The sequence below is a fragment of the Rhinopithecus roxellana genome, chromosome 4 (genome assembly GCF_007565055.1).
Source record: "Rhinopithecus roxellana isolate Shanxi Qingling chromosome 4, ASM756505v1, whole genome shotgun sequence".
NCBI classification, from domain to species: Eukaryota; Metazoa; Chordata; class Mammalia; order Primates; family Cercopithecidae; genus Rhinopithecus; species Rhinopithecus roxellana.
Genome location: NC_044552.1, coordinates 72342935 through 72361366, shown reverse-complemented (window position 1 = coordinate 72361366; position 18432 = coordinate 72342935). Strand labels below are relative to the sequence as shown.

Here is an 18432-nt window from a genome sequence, read left to right as displayed (position 1 = left end):
ATATCTTAGAGATATGTTGACTGCATGTTGACCATCACCACAGTCACCTCAAACTCAATTTGTCCAAACTAGATTTTTACTTTTCCCTGTCAAAACTGCCTTTTTTTGGTTAATCCTTTCTCAGTCACAAAGTCAACAACAGCAGAAGTCTGAACTTGCACTGACGCTCTCTTTTCTCCCTCAAATCTAACCAATCCTCAGATCTGACTACTTACATCCTACATTTTTGTCGACTATCTCCCCTCCTCTCAATTCGGATCACCTCTGTCATAGTTCAGGCCTTCTTTATTTCCCCACCAGCTGACTTCAACCACCTGATAAGGCTGCTATCCCTAAGTCCTCAAACCAGCTCTCCATAGCCCTGAGTGGTCTATCTTTAACAAAAACCTGACCAGCTCAGGAAACTGGACACAGGAAAAATCCACACTTCTAAACAGGACAACTAAGATCCACCATAATCTGGTCCTCTTTCTCCTGCCTCTTCTTTTATTACTTCTTGCCTTGTCCCAGTAATATAAAGTGCTTGTACTTTCTTCTCTATGCCCTTATTCATACTCCTCTGCCTGGGATGCTCCCCTGACCCGCCTCTCTTCACCTTACCAATTTCTATGAATCCTTTCCTATTCAGCTCAGTATGAATCGTCCAAGGTACTCAGTACCTTATGCTTAGCTGATCCTTGCATGTACCTCATAATTTCTTTTTTTTTTTTTTTTTTTGAGACGGAGTCTTGCTCTGTCGCCCAGGCTGGAGTGCAGTGGCCGGATCTCAGCTCACTGCAAGCTCCACCTCCCGGGTTTATGCCATTCTCCTGCCTCAGCCTCCCGAGTAGCTGGGACTACAGGCGCCCGCCACCTCGCCCGGCTAGTTTTTTGCATTTTTTAGTAGACACAGGGTTTCACCGGGTTAGCCAGGATGGTCTCGATCGCCTGACCTTGTGATCCGCCCGTCTCCTTCTCCCAAAGTGCTGGGATTACAGGCTTGAGCCACCGCGCCCGGCCTCATAATTTCTTTTGTAAACCCTGTTGCTTTATGATTATGTTTGTTGAATCTTCCCCACCATGTACTCGTTGAGGAAAGGGATTGTATTTATTAACTCTGTATTCCCAGTACCCAGCATAGTGTCTGGTACATGTTAAGAAGCCAAATATGTTGGTAATGCAAATATTCTAAGTCTGTAAACCAGTACTTCCCCCAACAGAAATCCAGTTATAAATAAATGGTTAAAATAACAATTAGGTTCCATAATTACATTAGTGTCATAACTGTAGGTACACTGTAGGCTAAATAGGTCTTTCTATTCAGAGACTCTAACTACTGTTTAAAATGTTATTTCTAATGAAAATGCCTTTCCAGTTTCAAATTATGTATTTACAACTAGATGTAGGCTATCTGTAAATCAGGAGAAACCTGTAGTATTAAATGCTATGATTAATTTCATTTTAGCTTAAACTGGTCTAACAGCATCTGTAATGTAACACCCATGTTAATCAAACTTCGGTATTCACAGTAAACAATGCTTGCCAACCCAGCACTGCCAACAGTTAACAATGTATTTCTTTGTCTTTCAGGAGTAGTTACCGGCCTGAACAACAGAGATAAGGTTTTCTTTTCTCTAACAAGAGCCAATAAAAAGCAACAATTATAAAACGTTCAATGCAAAACAAATAAGTGTATGTAGCAGGCTATTTACCTAACTAACTTCAAGGTCATTATGCGAGTATAATCAAGATATATTCCACATTAACATCCATGGCAGGAATAATGCTACAAAGGTATTCAGATTTATTCCTGTTCATTAACGAGTACAATTCATCCTTAGAGAAGCAACACTGGTAGAGAGTAGCTTTCTATTTACATCTGGAATACCCACATCCAAATCATATAATTTGGTCTCATTATCATGAGAAATTAAGAATGTCAGAGATAGAAATTCTCAGACTGAGTCCTCTTGTTTTACTGATGAAGAAACAGAGGCCAGAGAAGTGAAAGACCTACAACTTGACCAAGTTCACTCTGTGTGGAGAGTAGCAGGTCCAGATGAAGACCCAGTTCTCTCAGAGATGCATTCCACGCCAGAGTTGTGAGAGCCACAGCACCCTGGGAAAATGAGCAGTACTTAACTGATTATGGCCCTCCCTATAGAAGACTTCTACCTGATGTGTGCTTAGTGGAGAATATAATCCCACAAAGTAACTATCATATGTAATCTCTTGGTAAAATGAATCAAGATTCCCTTATTCTTATAAGGTACCTATGTTGCTAGTCTAATAGAATACCTGTTGTGTTAATTACCCAGGTATACATTTATCAACATTCATCAATTTGTAATTAAAATGGGTGTACCTTACTGTATATAAATTCCACCTCAATAAAGTTAATTTAATAAAATAGCATGCCTAAATTGATTCTTCAGTAATAGCCAAAGGCCTCAAAGTACTGGGGCTCTGTCTGTAGCCTTTCATTCTCAACTAGTTCCTGGTATTGCTATCAATGTGGGATGTATCTTAATTAGACCCTCCTAGTGACCTTGAAGTTAGTTTGGTAAACAGTCTTCTTAATACATGTATTTGTCAGCACAGGCCACTAAAATTTTATGCTTAAGTCAGTGATTATCAAATGAGCCCTGTCCCTGAATTAACCTTAAGAGACTTTGTATGTCACTGTGAGTCAAACCATGGCTCCTTGAAAGCTGGCCCTCTTGGAAGAGGGATTCTTGGTATGTACCCTCTAACTATGGAATAACTGGTGGAGCATTAATTCAAACTGACAGATAGATGTGCAGGACTCTGTTGAAAGCTCCAACTACAGGGCTATGAACCCAGATGATAAAAAAACTGTCATGCCAAAAAGAAAAATCATAGCCCATGTCTAGAAAAGACATCAATATTACCTTCTTACACATGTAAGGTGTGTGTCACCACGTCCAGAGCACTGTAAGAAACATTGTGTCTGATCTTCACAAGGCCTGTGTAGAGGCAGCAAGACAGGAGCATGGATGGCATCACTACCATCAAAGGCCTCCAGACTGCAGACATGAACAGCTGAGCCATAGACTATCAAGGACTCAGCTTTAAGGAACTTGTTAGGAACCAGAGGTCACTGGCAGGAACACTAGTATGATTCTTCAGTATGGGAAGATTTGCAATTGTCCAAAATCACCTAAAATAGCAGGTTAGAAGATATCCAGGCCATACTTTGCTTTTTGATTGCTAACTCTGCATTTTAAAAGCAATTAGAATGATTAAGTCATATTAAAAGAAATACTACTTCTTGTCATAATCCTCTTTAAGTAGAATGTTAACTGATAAATCAAATAAAAAATAACGAATTATTAAGTCATTTGACTAGCATGGAATTGTTACCTCCAAAGCCTTAGTAATATCTCATTCAAGAAGAAAGAATGAAAAGTACATTTGAAGCAGTTGCTAATTGTGATCTCATTTAATCAAGCTTTTTAAAAACTTCCTTATTTTAAATATGAAGACTTGGCAAAAATATTTGTAATATTTAAATATAAACAGGATGAAACATAGCCTACTTTTTTGTTTTAACACCAGGAGGCATGTTTCACGTATTTACACTAGATCTCTGCTTTGTAAAGCTGAAGGGGCAAGGAAGAGTAGGAGACTACAGACATTCTCAGGGAAAAAAGAGGTTAAAGAAAGGGTATCTTTGGATTACTGGCAGAATCAAGAAAGAATGTATAGAAGCTTCTGCAGAAAGGAAATGAGGAGATATTCAGCAACTCTGGAGCTACATTCAGGAACTCTGGTGGAACTGAGGGTCAATAACCACATAAATTACTTCTCAGTATTCCCCATTTTACAGATGAGTAAACTGAGGCTTAAGGATCAAAATCTTAGAAATAATTTTTTAAAGTGTAGGTTCTCAAAGTTTCTATATCTTAAGGACTAAGTAAGGCTAAAACCCTAGAGAACAGTATTAAATGCCTGCAAAATGCTGGCATGATGATTACAGTAAGATTTTGAGGGTTTTGCCTTATCAGGCCCTATTTAGCAGAGACAAAATTAAAGATCTGCTGTATCTCATTGTCAGACAATTTACGAAGAGAAGCTATGCTGCATGCAGAGATTTCTAAGCACTTATTTTAATCAAATGTTCAGAAAGATGAATAGTACAGCATTTTTCTTACAGCTGAGTGAAAATAGAGGGTGGTCTTTGACTTTTGCATACACAGTATTAGACTTTCATACAGAGATGTCTTCACTCTCTTTAGCTAAGGGTCTTTTTCATGTTTCTGCATGGTGTCCTTTCAATGTCTTTTGGCTAGCTGTTACAATTCAGCAGAAATACCAGCCTTGGAAAACAATGTTTTGCCATTATTTAAAATTGTCTTTGCATTTTTGCCTCTGCTTTACACAAAAGAGCAGAATATAGAAATAAGAAAGTACTAATACTAGTGATAAGCACAGGCCTCAGACTGCATAAAAAGATGGAAGTGTCTAGGTATGTTCAAAGTGATAAATTCTGGACCTCAATTGAACACATCCTCTGAACTTAAGTGGATTAAACCTGTGGTTCGACAGCAGGGAGGGGAAGAAGAGGAGGGGAGAGGAGAGGAGGGGAAAATTCGGAAACATATTTTGAATTCTGAAAAATCACTGAACAATGTTTCTAAAAGGGAAGAGATAACTAGTACATTATAACTATTTGTTAGCTCTTTCCAACCAGAACTGCCCCTAGATCATATCATCCACGTAACTTTTACACATGAAAAAATTATATATGAAAGGTGGGGACTTTTTGCATTTTCTTCATTGCATTTCCACTAAATAAAAAAATGACAATTAACAGGATCCAGGTATCATTTAATTTTTGTTTTGTTTTTTAGAGACAAGGTCTATGTTGCGCAAATTGGACTGGAACGCCTGGGCTCAAGGTATCTTCCCACCTTATCCTCTTGAGCAGCTGTGCCTGCAGGCATGTGCCATCACAGCTAGCCCCAAATATCATTTAAAAGCTTCCTCAACTCTGATAGTGAAACAAGAGAGATATTTTCTCTCTCAACTGGATCTCACAAAATTTTGATACACTGTACCATGTTTGCAGACCATATACTTATTTGTGCCTACAGACTTCGAAAGACTGCAAATTCACCCACTAATGTGAAAAGAGCTTTGGGATGGAAACTCCACACATATTTATTTATTTATTTTTATTTTTTATTTTTTTGGGACTGAGTCTCGCTCTATTGCCCAGGCTGGAGTGCAGTGGCACGATCTCAGCTCATTGCAATCTCTACCTCCGGGGTTCAAGCGATTCTCCTGCCTCAGCCTCCCAAGTAGCTGGGATTACAGGCATGTGCCACCACACCCAGCTAATTTTTGTATTTTTAGTAGAGATGGGGTTTCAACATGTTGGCCAGGCTGGCCTCAAACTCCTGACCTCAGGTGATCCGCCTGCCTTCGCCTCCTGAAGTGCTGGGATTACATGCGTGAGCCACTGCACCTGGCCTCCACACATATTTTTTAAAAGACAGAGCTAGGGTTGGGGACCTAAAGCATTCATTAAAATCCTTCATTCAATAAAGACTTCGTGCTTATTGTGTACTAGGTTCTGGGATACAATAATGAAAAAGAAATAGTCTAACTGATAGTTCAGTTTCTATCACTGATCTAGTAGCAAGATTCTGAAATGAAGGAGTCATAAATCCACTTAATAATATTATCATTTAGCCAGCATTTCTCTATCATTGCTGAAGAATAATGTGAAATTGCCAGATGCTTTGCTGAAATTCAATTCAAATAACTTATGAGCACAAACAATATGCCAATGCTGGAACTACAAAAAATTAGTGAGATGTTATGAACCTTGCTCTCAAGAAGCTCATAATTTTGAAAAAGAGATAAACTATATCTTGGCATTCTTCCAATCTACCAAAATAGTAATCCCATAAAAATGAGTCATCCTATATTTCATTTTCTTACTCTTAGCTATATTCTGCTATAAAATTAAAATACATCTTTTCTCCCTTGGTGTTTACAAGTTCCAAATATTTATAGACTTATGCCTCTATTTCACTGTCTGTCAGCCAAGATGAACGTATTTAGCTCTCTTTCTCCTTTCCTTTTAAAGCAATTCCTCATTTTATTTTTGGTGACTTTATTTACATTCTCTATTTCTGTATTAAATTCTAGGATTCAAATGACATAATTAAAATACTGATTTAGATATAAAATCCATCATAATGAAAAACACCAACCTTTATGATGACGTAATGCCTCTGTGTGTGATGTCCAAAACACTGGCTTTTATTTACTTTAAATTTTTTATATTATATTGTAAATTTATATTTACTCTAACACAGTTAATTGTATGGATTTTCCAGGTTTCTCACATCAAATGAAATTTAGAGATGGTGAGCACTCAGTTGTGACTAACAAATAGTGTAAAGCCAAATTTCTTACAGCAATAGAAAATGAAGCATTAAGAAAAACGAAACTAGTCATTGACTACAACAGCAACTCTTAAGCTCACAAAACAGAATTTTTCAAATGTCTCCATCATCCTCTTTTTAAGACCATATTCACATTTGATATACTTTCTATTTCTGTATCTACTACAGAATATATTTATAAAGCAAGCATACAGTTTAAATCTACTCCTGAAAGTACTTTGGCAAAACCATGACAATATGGCACAGATATCAGGACTCAAGATTAGTGAATCAAGAATTGAAGAGGCTATCACAGACTAGATTCCTGTTGGTTCAAAGTTTCTTTTTCTTTTTATTCAGACAGGATCTCGATTTGTTGCCCAAGGCTGGAGTGGAGTGCAGTGGCACAATCACGGCTCACTGCAGCCTTGACCTCCTGGGCTAAAGTAGTTCTCCCACTTCAGCCTCCTGAGTAGCTGAAACTACAGGCATGCACCACCACACCCAGTTAATTTTTTATTTTTTGTAGAGATAAGTTCTCACTATGTTGCTCAGGCTACTCTTGAACTCATGGGCTCAAGCAATCCTCCTGCCTTGGCCTCCGAAAGTGCTGAAATTACAAGCATGAGCCACCACGCCCACTCAGTTCAAAATTTCAAATCTTATTAGAGTTATTCACTTGAGGAGTTGGAGGCATTCAGTAAATGTGTGGGTAAAATATAAACCAGTGCTATACTATGTAAGAACCAGATTCAGAATGCATTTTCAACACTGTGTTCATGCCATTGATGAGGTAATAATAATCAGTAGTGGCTTTTCTAGTGGGGGAAAAAAATCATTCTGTGTGCACTAACTGTCAGTACTTAAACAAAAAGACCCCGAAAACTCTCTAACTCAAGCAGGCTCCAACCTATACCTTCTGAGCACAACCTCACACTACTGCAATTCAGTTTATCCATATTTGAGCCAACCAGAACTGCACATCCTTTCTGAGATAATCCAAGTGCTTCTTTACCTCAGAATTTTTACATTCCAAACTCCCTTAGGTTACCCTCATCACCCAAGTCTCTATTTAAATTCTACTCATCCCTCAAAGTCCAGCTCAAATGCAACCTGCTCTTTGAAACTTACCCTTATCCCCCACTCAGAAGCTCTTCTGATCTTGCATAGATTTAGTCTGTACTTCTCATGTAGCTACAATCACATTTTCTCTCATCTATCTTATAGTGTAATTGTGTGTATGTCATATTTCTTCAAGGCTCCTCGAGAAGGTCTTTGACATGGTCATATTTGTGTTGTTCCCATCCCTCTGTGCTTTACACATACAAGAAAAAAAAATGTTCATTGAGGATAGTGTATTCAAATGCCTGATCCCCAAAATGTCAGTACTATTCTCCCTGATACTCATTCACTGAGGAAATACTTCCTCAACATCTATTGTGTACAGGGGCAGTAGTGAACAAAAAGAGTCAGACATAGACCTTGCTCTCTCAAGAAGTTCACAGGCTAGGAGATGTTCTAAGAGATCTCTAAAACTGCTATAATACTAATAGATAAATTCCATAAGAGAAGTAAAGATGCAGTACAACAGGAACCGACAAGAAGAAGAGATTGGTTCCAAGTAGACATGGATATGAGGGTAAGTTTTAATTAACATTTGTGTTGGGCCCTGAAAGACAGAGTGTATTTGAATATGTTGAGATGCGGTAAGGGGTTTTAAGATAGGGGAAATAAAGGCCATTAAGGCAGGAAATACCAGAAGGAGACAGGGAACACTCAATAGTTCAGTAGTAAAGTATACATGAAAGATGACAGGGATAGAGAACAATTTTAAAGGCAGTTAAAGCTATAATTAGTAAAACTCTGAAAGCCAAATGAGGAAGTAGAGTTTTAGTCTGTAAGCAATGAGGAGCTATTTCAAAGTTCTTGAGCAGGAGCTGAGTAGTTAGTCAAGGTCCAACTACTAGTTAGTCAAGGTCCAAAGTGGACTGGAAGGGAAAGAGATTGTTGAAAGTATAGGGAAAGTATAGAGGCTAGTATCACAACGCAAGAAAGAGGTAATAAAAGCCTGAACTAGGAATGAGGACTAGAGATGAAAACAGATGAATGCAAGGCATATTTTAGATACAACGCTGAAAGAATTTGACAAGTTCTGGATGTGGAGTGCAAAGAAGGGTCTGCAAAGAGGTAAAAGAAGTTTCTAGGCTAGGATGAAGATGGTGCCATAACCAAAAGAGAGGACACTAAAGCAGCAGCAAATCCGAACTGGGAGGACACTGAGTCCTGCCATACTAAATTTTGCTATCAGTGGACATTCACGTGACCATATCATGAATAAAATATGTTAAGCTATGCTGTTTAGAAAAAAATATAGAATTTTATGAAACAAGAGAGGAGCTCAGATAAATTAATCTTCAATAAAAAATTTTGATAAATGATTCAAAGATGAACATAACCTCAAATATGTAACCTGCATATGTTTCACTAAGTGCACGGCAGATTAAAATCTAAGAGCCCATTTATGAAAGAGTTCTTCTCATGATCTAGAACAACCTCATGTACCCAATAATCTTTTTGTTTGTTTCTTTTGAGATAGGGTCTGGCTCAGTTGCCCAGGCAGAGTTTGCAGTGATCTCAGCTCACTGCAACCTCCAACTCCCAGGCTCAAGCCATCCTCCCACCTCAGCCTTCTGAATAGCGGGGACCACAGGAGCGCACCACCACACCCGGCTACTTTTTGTATTTTTTGTTAGAGATGGGGTTTTGCCATGTTGCCCAGGCCAGTCTCGAAGTCCTGAGCTCAAGTAATCCACCCACCTCGGCCTTCCAAATTGCTGACACTATAGGCATAAGCCACCACACCCAGCCCAATAATCATTTTAAAGCATGCTGATTCATAGCTAATAGTAAAGTGGACATGTGAAAGCCTCAAAGAATCTTACAGTTAAAAATTATAAGGAGAGGCCGGGCTTGGTGGCTCACACCTGTAATTCCAGCACTTTGGGAGGCCAAGGAGGGTGGATCACGAGGTCAGGAGTTCAAGACCAGCCTGGCCAAGATGGTGAAACCCAGTCTCTACTAAAAAACACACACACAAAAAAAATTAGCCAGGCATAGTGGTGGTGGGTGCCTGTAATCCCAGCTACTCAGGAGGCTGAGGCAGAGAACTGCTTGAACCCAGGAGGAGGAGGCTGCAGTGAGCCGAGATGGTACCACCGCACTCCAGCCTGGGCGACAGAGTGAGACTCTGTCTCAAAAAAAAAAAAAAAAAAAAAATCGTAAGGAGAAATGCTCCTATTAATATGGTAAATGCATCTTTTGTGGTCACTATCATTTGACCCCAATTTATACAATGTTACAGCAAGACATGGTCAAGTCAGATAAGTAGCCCTGACTGACAAGGTCCCAAGGGATACTAACTAGATCCTTTCATCAATAAACACTTCTCATCAGTTAATAAAATGGAATTTACCTACATGTATCCCTACCATATCCCAAGAATTTTCAAAAGCCTAAGAAATAAAAGATCATGAAATCACTTTGTGGGGGCAAAATAAGATCTCTGATGATAAACTGAGGAGCAAATGAGGATTACAGCTATTCCATAACCATATCTTCTTAAGAACAAACAAAAGAAACTTGCATCAACATAAACTAAAATAACAACAGTGTGAAGATGAATACCTAGCAATATAATGAGATATCAGTAAATGATGGTTACATGTATATTGAATAAAAAAGTAAAATCAAACACGAAATTGCAGCTAATTTGCCTAATAAGTATATACCACCTGTTAGATTTATTCATTTGTTTATTAATATTGATAACATTCTTTTTACTAGATGCAATGTCATTATTTCAGTTTAGATTTTAAGGGAAAGAAAAATGAGAACTCAGTATTAATTACATTTTTACTAATGAGCAATAATAATATGAAGAACAAATTGGATTGAAATGTGCATGTTTCACATGTGACTACTCCATTAAAATTGCACAGTAATCATTTGTTCAAAATCACACTGATATTTTACAGCTATGCATAAATACAATGGAATGATATACACCAAATGTTAAATAGTGTTAATCTTTTGATTACAGGTTTATGGGTGATTTTTATCTTCTTTTTTGCTTAGGTGTATTTTCAAGTTTTTCTATAATTAATGTTTTATTATAATGGTACCAAGAAGAAAATAAATTTTTTAAAAGAGGAGGGAAAAACATATTGATGAATTTAAAAGAAAAATACTTACCAAGTCTCTGTGAAGCACCCAATTTGCATGGAGGTAATGGATACCATCAAGAATCTGGTAAAGTAAGGATTTAACCATAGATCTTGGCAACTGCATGGGCTTTTTATTTGCTTTTGATGCACGGTGAAACTTAATAATATGCTAAAAATTAAAAAAAAACATAATAATATAGTCTTTGCTAATATCTATGCCAATAAAACACAATCAATGCTGTAATAAATGCTCTATATTTTAAAATTACTTATTAAAGGCCAATAATGACACAAAGAAAAATAATTTGAATAATAAGTTCAACCAAAACTGAATCTATTTTGAGGGTGAATGTGACCCTGTTAATGAGGGGTTATAATGACTAAATTTACTGAAACCATTACGATTTTCATTAAATAGGACCAAAAGGTAAAAAGGACTGATATTGAAACAGCTACCTAAGAAGAGTATTATATTCTCTACTGACAGAATGAAAGATTAAAAAAAGAAAGAGAAACTGTAAATCTTCACTTTCTATAAACAGTTAGCACTTAGTACATTTGGGTAACATCACTGATCAGGTGTATATCTGAATTATTGGAAAACTTCCATCTTTGGCACAGAATAAATAAGAATATATTCCTGGGAGTTAATGTTAAATATGAAATTGCTAAAAAGGAGGAGAGAGAAAAAATAGGAAATTCAATCCCACTGAAATAAATAAAACTGGGTCATCATATTCAAATTTTTATATCCACATAAATATTGTGGGTTATAAAAATATTGTACTGAAAGGGAAAAAATGCTGCCGGCCCCCTCAGTGCTCCCACCTCCACCTCCATCCCCACTCCACTCCTGCCTCTGTCCAAAACATAAAATGGACACTGAGGACCATCAAAACACTATGCAAACAATACTGATGAAATTGTCAATAGTGCTCCAGTAACTTTAAGATGACCAGGCCGGGCGCGGTGGCTCAAGCCTGTAATCCCAGCACTTTGGGAGGCCGAGACGGGCGGATCACGAGGTCAGGAGATCGAGACCATCCTGGCTAACACGGTGAAACCCCGTCTCTACTAAAAAGACAAAAAACTAGCCGGGCGAGGTGGCGGCGCCTGTAGTCCCAGCTACTTGGGAGGCTGAGGCAGGAGAATGGCGTGAACCCGGGAGGCGGAGCTTACAGTGAGCTGAGATCTGGCCACTGCACTCCAGTCTGGGTGACAGAGCAAGACTCCGTCTCAAAAAAAAAAAAAAAAAAAAAAAAAAAAAAAAAAAAGATGACCAAATGGTATGTAAAATTATTAAGCTATTTATACAGCTTTCTTATTTTTATAAACTGTTCAGTAATAACATTGATTTGATTTTAAGAAATAATAGAAAATTAGAGTTTATACTATAGCAGTGATTTCCAGTAGAAATATAGTGGGAGCCACATGTATAACTTTCCACTTTTTAACAGCTACATTTAAAAAAAAAAAGAGGCTGGGTGTGGTGGCTCACACCTGTAATCCCAGCACTTTGGGAGGCCAAGGCAGGCGGATCACCTGAGGTCAGGAGTTCAAGACCAGCCTGACCAACATGGTGAAATTCTGTCTCTGTTAAAAATACAAAATTAGCTGGGTGTAGTGGCGTATGCCTGTAATCCCAGCTACACAGGAGGCTGAGGCAGGAGAATTGCTTGAACCCAGGAGGTGGAGGTTGCAGTGAGCCGAGATTACACCACTGCACTCCAGCCTGGACAACAAAAGCGAAACTCCGTCTCAAAAAAAAAAAAAGAAAGAAAGAAACAGGTGAAATCAATGTGTGTACTTCAGATACTTCTGAAGTGAATTTTCTAAATATTACAAATACTATCTTCTCAGTAAAATGTCAGTTTATTGCTTAAATTCTTTAAAATCAACATTTATGATTATATTTATTTTGAAATATGGTATTGGACAGTACAGTTCTACAGGACCTGACTATTCCAATGTACTACATCATCTTCTTTCATCACCTCACTGATGTGCAAAGTAAAGTACATACACTATCAAGTAAGCCTTGGTTGACATATAGGGAAATATAGAAAAATGGGGAAAATACAATGTTTGTGAATATCCATGAAAAGAATTGAAAACAACACACTGGAAATTCTTGTCCATATCTGCTATAAGAGCATACACTCTGAAAGTTTCTTTAAGACCTGAGTCTGTTAAAGTTATTCCTCAAGAGATTTATAACTTATACAGACGATAAACCACATTATATTGAATCAAAATTTATTAGTCAGGTGTGCTCATACACCTGTGGTCCCAGCTAGTTGGGAGGCTGAGGCAGGAGGATCACTTGAGCCCAGGAGGTCAAAGCTGCAGTGACTCCAGCCTGGGTGACAGAGTGAGACCCTGTCTCAAACCAACCAACCAACCAACCAACAAACAAACAAACAAGGCTGGGTGTGATGGCTCATGCCTGTAATCTCAACACTTTGAGAGGCCAAGTAGGAAAATCACTTGAGCCCAGGAGTTTAAGACCAGCCTGTGCAAGATGGCAAAACCTTGTCTCTATAAAACATTTTTGAAAAATTAGCCAGGCATAGTGGTGCTAAATTAATTATCCATAATTTGAACTTATTGCCAGATTTGAAGTTTGTTACTTTTAGCAGTTCCTCAGATAAAAGTGTTTAAATGTTCTGATTCCTAATTTGAAAAGATAGGAATTAGAATTTTTTGCTTCTTTCATACGTTGATAAAACATCTTTAATCTTCACTATACATATTAGTAAATTGCCATTAATTACTTGCATAAAAGTATAGTCTCCCGCCAGGCATGGTGGCTCATGCCTGTAATCCCAGCACTTTGGGAGGCTGAGGTGAGCAGATTACCTGAGGCTGGGAGTTCGAGACCAGCCTGACCAACATGGAGAAACCCTGTCTCTACTAAAAATACAAAATTAGCCGGGCATGGTGGTGCATGCCTGTAATCCTAGCTACTCAAGAGGCTGAGGCAGGAGAATCGCTTGAACCTGGGAGGCAGAGATTGCGGTGAGCCAAGATCGTGCCATTGCACTGGGCAACAAGAGCGAAACTCCCTCCCTGCCACCACCCGCCCCCCCGAAAAAAGTATAGTCTCCCATTCATTAAAATCCTTCTGAAGTAAAATTTCTAAATACTATAAATCCTATCTCCTCAGTAAAATGTTAGTTTATTGCTTAAATTCTTCAAAATCAACATTTATGTTTATATTTACTTTGAAGTATGGCTAACAGAACAAGTTTTCCTTTCTGTGCATTAACAATATGTATTTTATATAAATATGCTCCATACCTACATAAAATAATCCTAGAAATACAGTGAGATTATACTTACCCACAAGTCATGCTCTGCATAATCAAACAGCAGCCATACCTTCCTGTCACTGTGAGAGAGGAACACCTTCTGCAATGCGATCACATTAGGGTGCTTCAATTCTCGCAAAAGCTGAATGCAAAAGAAAGAGAGGGGTCACTGTTGTATTAGCAAGGAGGGGGAAATGATGAATGTCTTATAACTTCAAAACGAAATTTCTGAAAATCTAGAAATCCAGGTAAGCAAAATGAAAGAAAAAAAATACCACCCAAAATACCTCTATTCAGAGATAAGGTCTGTCAACATCTTGGTGCATATCTTTCCAATCCTTTTTCCATGTGCATGGGTGTATGTGTTTTGTTTTGTTTTGTTTTACTTTCTTTCTTGTCAGAGACTGCAAGCAGGAATGTGTTTTTAAAAATATGATTTTAAATGGTAAATGTAAAACAGCAAACAATATCATATCATTAAATAATTAATTATATTTTTGTACATGCATATCTTTTTTACTAAAGAAACTGTTCTTGGGAGGCAGGAATCATGTATTAATACTGCTTATATCTACCCTAGCACAGTACTGGTGCTCAAGAAATATGTGACAAAACAAGGAAAGATATTTAACAATCCCTATACTTATCCATCCCTAGAGTGTGTGGTTGAGGGTTTTTTGAAGAGTAGTGAGTGTAAGGGAAGGACTGTCATGCCCACTTATAAAAACTGAAGTTGAGAACAGGTTCTGTAAACAGAAAAAAAGGAACAGGACTTCACAAAGTAAAAGCTTTAAGCTGGACTCTGATGATATGGAGGAAAGATAAACCAGAGCTGCAAGCAGAAGCAGCACTTTGCGCATAACAGACAGCTGCTTGATAAAATATTTAGCAACAATGACATTATTGCTCAAGGTAAAAGCCTTAGAAATATGCCTGCCTCAGGCTGTCCTTAACCAGGGTTCAGATTTCATAGGTAAAGAGAAACATATTCAATTTAATAAATATTTTGAATAACTTTTAAATATAAAGCTCTGTGGAAGATGCAAAAAGAGAAAGAGAAAACTTCCCTTGAATATTTTCTATGTGCAAGATGATTATATACAAATGTTTTTCTCTCACTTAATCTTTAGAACAATTTTATGATGTACACAGAACCCAAGGCTCAGTGTGATAAAAATAACTTGACCAAAGTCAAATAGCTAGAAAGAGAAGGCGTTTGGACTTAAATAGATCTGCCTGATTGCAAAGCCCATGCTTTTTCCACTACAGCTAAAGTTCATGTCTTCAGTTCCCACAATGTGGTAAGGGACACAGACATATAAATAGATCAATGAGGCAGAGAAAAATAAATTGCTTACCCATTCTAGTAACTTTAGTAACTTTTTGTTTTTTTTGAGACGGAGTCTTGCTCTGTTGCCTACACTGGAGTGCAAAGGCACGATCTCAGCTCACTGCAACCTCTGCCTCCAAGCGATTCTCCTGCCTCACCCTCCTGAGTAGCTGGGATTACCGGTGTGTGCCATCACACCTGGCTAATTTTTGTATCTTTTGTAGAGACGGGGTTTCACCATGTTGGCCAGGCTGGTCTCGAACTGCTGACCTCAAGTGATCTGCCTGCCTTGGTCTCCCAAAATCTAGAGAGTTTGCCATTTTGAACACTTCATGTTCTCTGGCTCTGGCAAACCCTGTTTTTAATGACCCCGTTGCCATGGCCAGCCTTGAAGCACTTAGACCCTGGTAAGAGACCTCACCCCAGGCACAATGACTGTCTCCTTCTTTCTAACTCCTTGATATTGATGAACTTAAAGAGTTTGCCTTTACTCCCTATGCAAAATATGTTCTCTTTGCAGCCTGAAGTAGATGGGAAAGTAAAACTCCACTTCTGCATCTAAACCAGGCTCTTGAAACACCCAACATTGGCACAGATCCCTGATTCCTAGACCTCGCTTGTCTGGGAAAGTGGATGTCACAGTAGCAATATTTAATCAACACTTCTAAAAAACTACATTCTCTGTGACTTCCAATTGTTGATCCCTTAAATTCATTTTAAGTCCTCTGCTGAAAAATTATTTTGACTAGATAATACATTTATATGGTTCAAAGATCAAAGTATACACAAGGATATATATTGAAATGTCTCACTACCACTCCTCTTGCTTACCTGGAGGTAATAACTTTTATTAATTGCTTATTTATCCTTGCAATGTTTCTTAATGCAAGTAAAAACAAATATGAATATATATTTTATCCTGCATTGTTTACACAAAAGATAGCATAATATACACACTGCTCTGCACCTTTTTCTTTTTTTTTTTTTTACCCTTACTCTATCTTGGAAATCTCTCAGTATTAGGACAGTATCAATATTAGAAATACTTCCTTCAGGTGAGAAGAGATTCGACAAAAGAAAAATTTTTTAAAAGAAAAAAATAAAAATAATCTTCCTTGTTCTTTTTTACAATAGCATGGTATTTCTAGATCACCTTTTTTATTGGGGTAAAATATATACATAATGTAAAATTTACCATTTCAATCATTTTTAAATATATCAGATATACTTAGTATATTTACTTAATCCCACTACCTATACTGGTTCAGTGGGATTAAGCACAACCACCATCACTACTGTGTATTTCCAGAACTTTTTCATCATCTCAAAATGAAAATCTATACCATTAAACTATCTCCAGGTTGCCACCTACCCCCAGCTCCTGATGATCAGTATCCTAATTTATGTCTCTATGAATTTGACTGTTGTCAGTATGCAGCTCATATAAGTGGAACAATACAGAGTCTGCCTATTTGTGTCTGCCTTTTTTCACATAATATAATGTCTTCAAGGTTCATCCGTGTTGTAGCATGTATGAGAATTTCATTCCTATATAAAGCTGATTACTATTACATTGTATGTATAGACCACATTCCGTTTGTCCATTTGCCCCTCAATAGACATTTAGGTTGTTTCTACCTTTTGGTTATTATGAATAATGTTCCCTAAATATTGGTGTATAAGTAACTATTTGAATCCCCATTTTCAATTCCTTTAGATATATACCCAGAAGTGAAATTGCTAGATCCGATGGTAATTCTATGTTTAATTTTTTGAGGAACCACCATATAGGTCACTTTTGTAAAAAGAACTTTTTTTGTAGAGATAGAGTCTCACTATGTTGTCCAGGCTGATCTCGAACTCCTGGCCTTCAGCAATCCTCCCACTTCAGCCTCCCAAAGTGCTGGGACTACAGGTGTAAGCCACTGCACCTTGCCTAGGTCTCCTTTCAATATGTCATACAGATAGTCACTTCATTGCTTCACAGATACTGTGTTTTTCCCAAGTAGAAGGCAACCCTGCATCAACCAAGTCTACTGGCACCATTTTTCCAACAGCATGAAGCTCACTTAATGTCTCTGTGTCACATTTTGGTAATTCTTGCAACATTGAAAACTTTTTCAGTATTATTATATCTGTTACAGTGATCTGTGATCAGTGATCTTTGATGTTACTATTGTAATTGTTTTGAAGCATCACAAATTGCACCCACATAAGAGGGCAAACTTAATCTATAAGTGTTGTGTGTTCTGATTGCCTCACCCACCAGCTGTTTCCCCATCTTTCTCCCTCTCTTCATGCTTCGCTATTGTCTGAGAAACAATAAGATTGAAATCAGGCCAACTAATAAAACTACAATGGCCTCTAACTGTTCAAGTGAAAGAAAGAATCTCACATATCTCTCTTTTTTTTTTTTTTTTTTGAGGCGGAGTCTCGCTCTGTCGCCTGGACTGGAGTGCAGTTGCCGGATCTCAGCTCACTGCAAGCTCCGCCTCCCGGGTTCACGCCATTCTCCTGCCTCAGCCTCCCGAGTAGCTGGGACTACAGGCGCCCGCCACCTCGCCCGGCTAGTTTTTGTATTTTTAGTAGAGACAGGGTTTCACCGTGTTAGCCAGGATGGTCTCGATCTCCTGACCTCGTGATCCGCCCGTCTCAGCCTCCCAAAGTGCTGGGATTACAGGCTTGAGCCACCGCGCCCGGCCACATATCTCTTGCTTTAAATCAAAAGCTAGAATGATTGAGCTTATTGAGGAAGGCACACACACCAAAAGTTAAAACAGGCTGAAAGCTAGGCTTCTTGCACCAGTTAGCCAAGTTGTGAATAAAAAGAAAAAATTCTCAAAGGAAATTAAAAGTTCTACTCTGTTGAACACACAAATGATAAGAAAGCAAAACAGCCTTATTGCTGATAGGGAGAAAGTTCTAGTGATCTGGATAGAAGATTAAACTAGCTGCAACATTACCTTAAAACAAAGCTGGCTGGGTGCAGTGGCTCACGCCTGTAATCCCACCACTCTGGGAGGCCGAAGCAGGTGGATCACGAGGTCAGGAGTTCAAGACCAGCCCGAACAACACAGTGAAACCCCGTCTCTACTAAAAATACAAAAAATTAGCTGGGTGTAGTGGCAGGTGCCTGTAATCCCAGCTACTCAGGAGGCTGAGGCAGGAGA

General features: G+C 38.2%; 1 protein-coding gene across 4 annotated transcripts in view; it reads right to left on the bottom strand.

Moving 5' to 3' along the window:
* The window catches only part of CDK19 (cyclin dependent kinase 19), a 213432-nt gene that overhangs the window by 48063 nt on the left and 146937 nt on the right, over nt 1-18432 (bottom strand). For all 4 annotated transcript variants that reach the window (XM_010366023.2, XM_010366024.2, XM_030929064.1 and 1 more), the window contains 2 exons: nt 13964-14074; nt 10650-10790 (listed from right to left, as the gene is read on the bottom strand). In XM_010366023.2, the coding sequence (XP_010364325.1) occupies nt 10650-10790; nt 13964-14074 (252 nt within the window). The remainder of the gene's footprint in view (nt 1-10649; nt 10791-13963; nt 14075-18432) is intronic.